An 8,181-nucleotide genomic window follows, 5' to 3' on the forward strand; every position below is an offset into this window, starting at 1 on the left:
CCCCTCTCGTGCTCTTGGTTAATTGGTATGTTTTGGTGAATTCGATGTGGTTAGGAGTTGGAGAGGGAGAACCAGAGGCTCGCCCAGATTGTTTCCACCTGTAGCTGCAGCTCCAAGGTAAGACAAGAAGCTTCAAGCGATTTCATTCTTTAGCTGATTATTACTCCTCTAGCAATTGTTATGAACGATGATTTCCATGCCACTCATGGTGGCTATTCTGGTCAGTCATTAGTGTTGCTGGAGGGTAGAGATTAAGGAGAGCTCTGCATATTGCTAAGTATGAGATACTGATCTAAACTCCTGGATTTTATGTGAGTGATATTGCCAATTGCTTTTGTGCTGTATATGAGCTCTTTGCCAAGTAAATTTAACAAATCTTAGTGTCATCAGGACTCCATAGTGTCTTCACATAGGCATACCCAATCAGTATAATGGCAATAATGTAAATGTGGCCACATCATGCACATAATAGATTTCAAGTTAAACGTTGTTAATTGTTATGCAGCAATACTTGCATAAGTTTATGAGTTTGAATGATGTTGATGCTTGTTACGTAACGTCAAGTTATTGATTTATCAATGCTTTGTTAACTTTCCACTTTTATAGGAGGGCAATGTACCATCTTCTTTATCTGAGAGCCGTGATCAACAAGTACAGAAGAATGCAAAATCACATGAAAGTAGAACCTCAGACCATGGCATAAGCCTTCCGTTCGATCACATGACGATATCTACTGAAAATCAAGTATTGGTACACATTCTGAAAAGAACTATGGTATACATAACTTTGCTTTCTATCTGATCTAACTCGTGCATATGCATCCGACTTATAGTGCAATGTTAAAGGGGAAGGGCATGATGATTTATCTAAAATTCGAAGGAAGCATTCTAAAAGAACAGGTATAACTTAAGGCATGTTAATTGCATTAATTGTAAGGCATTTTTTTTATTGATGAACTCTGTTATTTTTTTGTTTGCCACTCGATTAGATAGAAATTAAGTTCAGTATGTATTTATTGATATTAACGGGATATACTCTCCTCCTCAACTATTTGAACATCAGTGATTTTTTGTTTACCTCACAGGTGACCAAGTAGGGAATGTAAGCCACTGCCAAAAGCGACTAATTGCTCTGAAAATCATGTACTTCGGCCAGAGGTGTGATTGTATTCTAACAGGAAGTCAATGCTTAGTTTGTACTGTATTTTTTACTATTACGTGGAATTCTACTGACACCTGCATCTGCTCTCTGCTCTTTGCTATTTCTGTCTGTAACCCTTTTGGTTGCGCTTAGTCCCCTTCTTCATGTTTTTTTTTCAACTACTGTTGTTCTTGTGCAGATCCTATGGCTTTGCTTCAGAAGCCCATACAGAGCCGACGGTTGAGGTAATTCTCCTATGAACTATTTCTTTGCTTTTTCCAAAGGCATCTAAGGTTTTCTTAAGGGCTTCTATCTTGGTCCTCTCAGTCTGAGATATTCAAAGCACTTGAAAGAGCAAGATTACTGGTTGGAAGTAGGAAAGATTTATGCTATTCTAGGTGTGGAAGAACTGACAAAGGAGTTTCTGCTACTGGACAGGTAACTGCATATGTGTAGGTAGCTCAATGTTGGATTGCCAGCTCACACATGATAATTCTGTATTATTCAGTTCTTGTCTCGTATATGCTTAAATTACTGATAGTGCTAGCTCATATATGTCCTAGAGTTATTTTTGTCTCTTATTTTTATGTTTAAGTAGAACTTTTAAGTCTCTATAACAGAAATGCCTTTTGAACTGGTATCGGTACTGTTTATAGAATTTATGTGCATAAGTACATGAGCACCTATGTGATAAGATCGCTGTAATGTCACAATTATGTACTCCCTCCGTCCCATAATATAAGAGCGTTTTTGACACTAAACTAGTGTCAAAAACGCTCTTATATTATGGGACGGAGGGAGTAGTTGACATCTTGAAAGCAGCACAGTTTTTTTTTTTGAGAAACAAGGAAGATATCTTTTAGCTCGGGCCTTAAGCTAATTAGAGATAAGATCTACGACTATTGTTTTTGTTTGGATTGTTAGGCCTCTATATAAAGGGGATCCTCTATGGCTCTATGAGGAACGAATTAAGCAGAGCATAAACCAATCTTATACATGGTCTTCTTGTCAAGTCTCTGCCGTCCCTACTGTGGTACCTATCCTACAGCCCTCCATAACACAGAAGCAGTCTCTTGTAAGCAGGAAGCTCTGGATAGAAACAATTTTATCAGACTCCTTGCTCAATTTTTTCTTTGTCAGGAAATCTTGTGGAAAATAACTAGTGTTCCTTTGTCTCCATGATGCAATTATCATCATCGATTTGTAACAAAAACATTGCTACAGAAGACAGTAACGTAATGGTGCCTAAGCATACAGTACCCCGCATGTTACACTCAATGTGGGTGACTTATAGTGAAATGAAACTTTCTGTGTTAGCATATTCATTCATGTTTTTTTACTAAGCACATCGATGGTTTCTACAATGCGTTAATTGCATGGTACATTTCTGAAACAAAATGGGCATGGCATGTAACAAACTTACAATGTCCGTGCACAAATAAACTAGCCATAGAGTGGGTATCCTATGCGTAGGTACAGAGCTGACCCTTATCTAATAGTGCGGAAGTACTATTCAAGGCCAATTAGTTATGTTATATTTCCATGTGACTGGTCCATAAACTTCTAAATACATAATTTATGAAAGATGTATAGGGCTGGAAAAAAAGCTCGAAGCTCGCGAGCTAAACAAGTAGCTCGTGACTCGGCTAGACTCGACTCGAACTCAAAGAATAACAAGTCGAGCCAAGCTTTAGTTTAAGATCGTTTATAGACCAAGTTAAACGAGCCAATCTTACGAGTACTCGCGTAACTCGTTAGGCTCGATACAATAGATCAGCCACTCCCAATACAAAGAAAGATCAGCCACTAAACAACCTACGTCCGAGTTGCACAACCCAAGGCCGAGCAGTTGAAGGCCTAGCCTCCTAGGAGACTCACGCGTTACAAGAAAATTACAATTGTATATAGTGATATATATGTTTAATATATACATGATTATTTTTATCATATTTGAGGGCTTTATGTTTATATCTTAAACGAGCTTAACAAGCTAAACGAGCCAGCTCGCGAGTTATACGAGTCGAGCCAATCTTGGGTTTGAGCTCGTTATAGTAACGAGTCGAGTCGAGCTAGCTCGTTAACGAAACGAGCTCTAGCGAGTCGAGCCGAGCTGGCTCGACTCGGCTCGAATTCCAGCCCTAGATGTAAAGGTTTATGCATGCATCCCACATGATGATATACGTGATAGGGTTGGGGTGGCACCAATTGAAGAAAAGCTGTCCAACATCGTCTGAGATGGTTTGGGCATTTACAACGCAGTCCTCCATAAGCGCCGCTGCATAGTGGAAGGATAAAGCGTGTTAATAATGTCAAGAGAGTTCGGGTTAGACCAAACTTGACATGGGAGGAGTCCGTAAAGAGAGACCTGAAGGACTGAAATATCACCAAAGAACTAGCCATGGACAGGGGTGCGTGGAAGTCAGCGATCCACGTGCCAGAACCATGAATAGGTTTCAAAATCTTATGGGTTTTAACTCTAGCCTACCCTGAAAGGCTTTGTTGTTATGCATCCCGCATGGCACATTCTTTTAGGTACGGGGAGAGAGTGTTGTTTTGAAGTTGTGCAGAAATTAGTGCTTTTTTGGAATACAACTTTGTCTATGAACCAAGACACCATGTTGCAACGTGCAGGTAATCTCCTTATATTTGCGATCAAATTTAAAAGAAGCAGGAGGGAATGTGGGTGAAAGATCTGGTATGCTTCTACCTTCTTGTAGCTCTCCATAATAGTGAAAGCAACAAATAAAGCAGTGCCAATCTTTGTTGCTCAATCAAATTGTTACCTTGATAGTAGGATAAGTTTCTAGCATTCTCCTATTATAATAAATTCTAAGCTTAGTTTGTGGTTGCTAAACTGTGCTGCTCTGTGCTTATTTTGTAATCTGTTTTAGAAAGTTAGCCACAAAAGTATGCAAAAGCGGATCAAATAAACACTAAATAGGAAAAAACTGGTTGGACAAATGGGATTATCATAATCCACCACATACCAAATGCAGTCGTAATATGCTATTTTTGTGGTAGTTTTCATCATTCAAAGTCTGACGTCTCACTAGCATCTTGCCCATCCATGCAATCATCTTCTGCCAGACTAAAAATTGTGCTTTATTTTTCCTTTCAGAAATCGATTATGTAAGTGTATTGAATAGAAATCTTCCACGAGATATACGTGTAATAGGTTGGTGTCCAGTTGCAGCAGACTTTCTCGCAAGGTTAGCTTGAATTCTATGTTTAGTACTTTTTTGGTTGCTGAGTGTAAGAGGCGCTCTTCCACAAATGGCTTTGACAAATGATTAGATGCTTCTTCCTTGCTTCTTTTCTTTTTTTCTTATCTCTCTTTTTTATCATGCTATTTATTGCCTAGTTGTACTCAGTTCCTGAGTAATTGGAATTTTATTTCTTGACCCACTTCTTTTTTTGCAGATTCTCCTGCTTGGGTAGGGAATATAAGTACTTGTTTTGGAAGGGGGGCTTGGATGTGTCGGTAACTATGTTATCCTTGATTTCTGTTTTTTGCTATATTTGCCATTTTTGCCGAGCCATTGACTTTAAATTGTCAACAGAAAATGCAGAAAGCTGCACTTAAATTCATTGGGGAACATGACTTAAGGAATTTCTGTAAGATGGATGCAGCAAACGTGAGCAACTACAAGCGATGCATTACAGATTTTACTATTTCTGCGTGTGACCAAAGGTTAAATTGCATTTTGCTCAAACTCTCCTTTCTTTCTAGTTACTGGACTAAAAAATGGAAGTGCTCTGTATTTTCAAGGTCCAACCATGATGAGCTATGGTCCATGAATATCAGGGGTAGCGCCTTTCTGTGGCATCAAGTTCGTTGCATGGTAGCTGTTCTTTTTCTTGTAGGTCAAGGCCTTGAATCACCTTGTGTGAGTATTTTTTTTCCTCTTTCTGAAGCTTCCTTTTGTTTTTTTGAACAGTAAAGTGAATTACACAATTGAACTTGGCGCAAAAGTTCCCCTTATGTCATTTGTTTGGATTATTTACATTTGGTAGCTCATTTATTTTGGTACAGGTAGTTGATTCATTGCTGGATATTACCAAGACACCTAGAAAACCTCAATATACAATGGCACCAGAGCTTCCATTGATTCTGCGATCTTGTCTATTCGATGGAGTCAGCTTCATGTGTTCATCAGGTATGTCTCTGGAAATTTGGTGCTTGACTCTGTACCTTCCAGGGAGCATTTTCAGCCTTGAAATATTGTTGTACTATGATCTGCTAACATCATGTCTTCATTCCTTGCTCGGTGAACTCTATGATTTTCCTGCTGCTTCCAGTATATTGATTATATTGTAAAAATAGTGAGATTGTAGATCACAGTGAACATTATATCATCCTTTTTTGGTTAATTATGCATGCTTAAAAATTAAATAAGATTTAACAGCAGTCGGATACAATTGCTTGACAGTAAATGAAATATACCCGTCTCATATAACTTATGACCATGGTATTATATTTTCACAAAAATGTAACCTTCATTTCGGAAATACTTGATGTCAGTTCTGCTATATATCGAGTAAAGTGAAGGCCATCTAATGTTTTTATTATTTATCTGCCAGAATTCTAGTTTTTGCGTGACATAACTTTTTCCAGTGCACTATTATTCCTGTTTAGATGCCAGTCAGGCTTTGATTGAACACTTGAAGGATGAATACCATCAGTATATGTTCCAAGCCGCTATATTTGATGAGGCTTTGACCTGTTTATCTATTCCAGGTACATACATTTAGATCTTTGTGTAAATTTGATGTAATATTTTAGTGATCTGAAAGGAGTTAAATGTAAATGCAGAGCCTAATCCACTTGAATCCCCTAAGAAGAAGAGAAAACATATCCCTCTCCTGTCACGGGAAACAGAACGTAAGTTTTTTATCGTGTGAGTTTGCAAAACGTTTTTAGTGTTGTCTTAACACCAGTCCGTCAAGAATCGATGCTTTCAACTTTCTAGCAGTTCTCTATAATAACTCCAATACTTTATGCATAATTATTATCCTCTTTGACATCTCCTCTTTATTTCGACACATTTGATTTCAGCCCTCTTGTACCTTACATGTGAAAGTGCATTTCCTAATACTTTCATGTTCCAGCTTCTTACGAGGAACGCAGAGCAAGAGTCAAAGTTAAGTCAGCAACATGTAGTTGAGTGGCTACCTTAAGTAGCACACTAAGAGTTTCGCCTTTGGAGATCGGTGCGGCTGACTAGTTGAGTGTGATAATCATCAAGCATCAAGGTAAACTTCGCCTTTCTGTTTCCAATCAATTCGAGAAACATGTTTGTTCACTTTTGGAAAACTTGCAAACAAATGCCTGCCTGCATGCTCACGTATTTTACTTAAATCCTTGTTTAGGGGCAATCTTCTCATCCCAACATCTCTCCTTGAAGCTTTTGTTCTTACTGTGTGCAGTTCTGGGACGGGCTAAAGTGTTACGCGACGATGGGGAATTGACAAAAGAAGTTCATTGTTCAGATATCCTTCAAGCTTTGCGTTATTCACCACCCTTTGCTACCTACCAGCCTTCTGACAGGCCTTGATAACTCTGCTCTGTCTTGTTGTTGCTATTGCCATGCGATTAAGGTACAAGCTGCTTACTGGATTGTAGAGTAGTTGCATCTAAGCAACAGTTGTATCGCTACAAGGCAGAATTATTTGATTTCGCAAGCGGCAATGCTTGCTTGGGCCGTGCTTGGATTAGGTGTAAAATAATACAGAGGTGTTTTCTTTACACGTGTAATTTACCGGCCAGTGAGCAATTTCCGGCCGGAAACGAAACGACCGAGCGAGGCATGTATTTTTTACGGAGGTATTTGAAACGAAAACGCTGATCCAAACAGGCCCCTGCTTTTGTACCAGCGATTGGCTGCAAGCCGTCGACCTTTTATTTTTCCATTTTTGTAGGCCTGAAACATCTGATGATGTCTTCCAAAAGATCCATAGATTTTGAAATGCAGGTATCGTCTGGCTGTAATAATCAAATCGAATCTAGAACACCAATGCACATGGTAAGAGCATCTCTAGCAGCCCCCCTTAAAAACACCAAACCTGTAAAATTCTGACGAGTTCACAGTTCTGGACCAAATTGGTCCAGAACAGACCCGTAAATATTTTAGAGGCCACCGTAAACGCGAGGTTTGAGGACAATATACATGCCATGAACTGGGGTCCTTCCGCCGCCTCTCTCCGCGCGCCGCCGTCCATACCAGCCGTCGATTTCTCCTTGCTCCAACAAAATTCTGCACTGCAAAAAGGTCCATACCAGCCGTCGGTTTCTCCCTGCTCCAACAAAATTCTGCACTGGAAAAGGATCGAGCGCGTGCCTGCGGCCATGGTTGATCCCGTTTCATGCTCGATGTGAGGAAGAGGAACGGGATGCGGCGGCTCCATGACACCGGCGACTTAGCTATGACGAGGGAGCTAGCTAGCTAGCTTCTGGATCGATTGGCCAGGGCGACCGGTGCTAGCTAGATAGCTCCTGGGTCAGATCGATTACCTAGCTAGCTAGCTTCTGGATCGATTGGCCAGGGCGACGGGTGCTAGCTAGCTCCTGGGTCAGATCGATTAGCTAGCTAGCTAGCTCCTGGACGCCGGCGCTAGCTAGCTTCTAGATCAATTCAAGCAGCGATGGCGACGTTGGGGCGCTTCGTGCGAGACGTTCTGGACATCAGCGGCATCGTATTTGGCCGGTCGTGGACACAAGTGAGAGGAAGAAGACGTGAGGAAAAATATACACGAATATTCGGTTTTACAGTTTAACTTTAAGGGGTCTGCTTGGCAACAGCTCAAATCAATCCTTAAAATGCGTTTTCTGCAAACTAAAACCGCGTTTTCAGTTTGGCGATTTAAGGGGTCTGCTAGAGATGCTCAAGAGTAGTAGTTCACGGCATGAAGCAAAGCCGGGGAAACAAAATACAGGGCAGCGGTAAGTGCCCGTCGATCGGCGCAGGGACTAGATCGGTTGCCTCCCGCACAATACACCTGGATAGCCGTGAGATCACCCCTCTGCATCATTCTCCTCTTGCA

General features: G+C 40.5%; 1 protein-coding gene across 4 annotated transcripts; it reads left to right on the forward strand.

Moving 5' to 3' along the window:
• The first annotated feature begins 59 nt into the window (after positions 1–59).
• LOC119274909 (tRNA pseudouridine(38/39) synthase) lies at positions 60–6,994 on the forward strand. Of its 4 annotated transcripts, none has more exons than XM_037555666.1 (16): positions 60–117; positions 607–750; positions 833–899; positions 1,085–1,157; positions 1,340–1,385; positions 1,468–1,578; positions 3,772–3,835; positions 4,259–4,349; positions 4,561–4,621; positions 4,701–4,831; positions 4,910–5,027; positions 5,174–5,297; positions 5,777–5,878; positions 5,954–6,022; positions 6,250–6,393; positions 6,511–6,994. In XM_037555666.1, the coding sequence occupies exons 2-15, from the start codon at positions 721–723 to the stop codon at positions 6,303–6,305; spliced, it is 1,143 nt and encodes a 380-aa protein (XP_037411563.1). In that variant the 5' UTR covers positions 60–117; positions 607–720; the 3' UTR covers positions 6,306–6,393; positions 6,511–6,994. The 4 variants fall into 4 exon arrangements, with proteins under 4 accessions (XP_037411563.1, XP_037411564.1, XP_037411562.1 ...); XM_037555667.1 differs by having other exon boundaries at positions 6,546–6,994; XM_037555665.1 differs by having other exon boundaries at positions 6,568–6,994.
• Positions 6,995–8,181: the final 1,187 nt, after the last annotated feature.

This window comes from Triticum dicoccoides, chromosome 3B (genome assembly GCF_002162155.2).
Source record: "Triticum dicoccoides isolate Atlit2015 ecotype Zavitan chromosome 3B, WEW_v2.0, whole genome shotgun sequence".
Lineage (NCBI taxonomy): Eukaryota > Viridiplantae > Streptophyta > Magnoliopsida > Poales > Poaceae > Triticum > Triticum dicoccoides.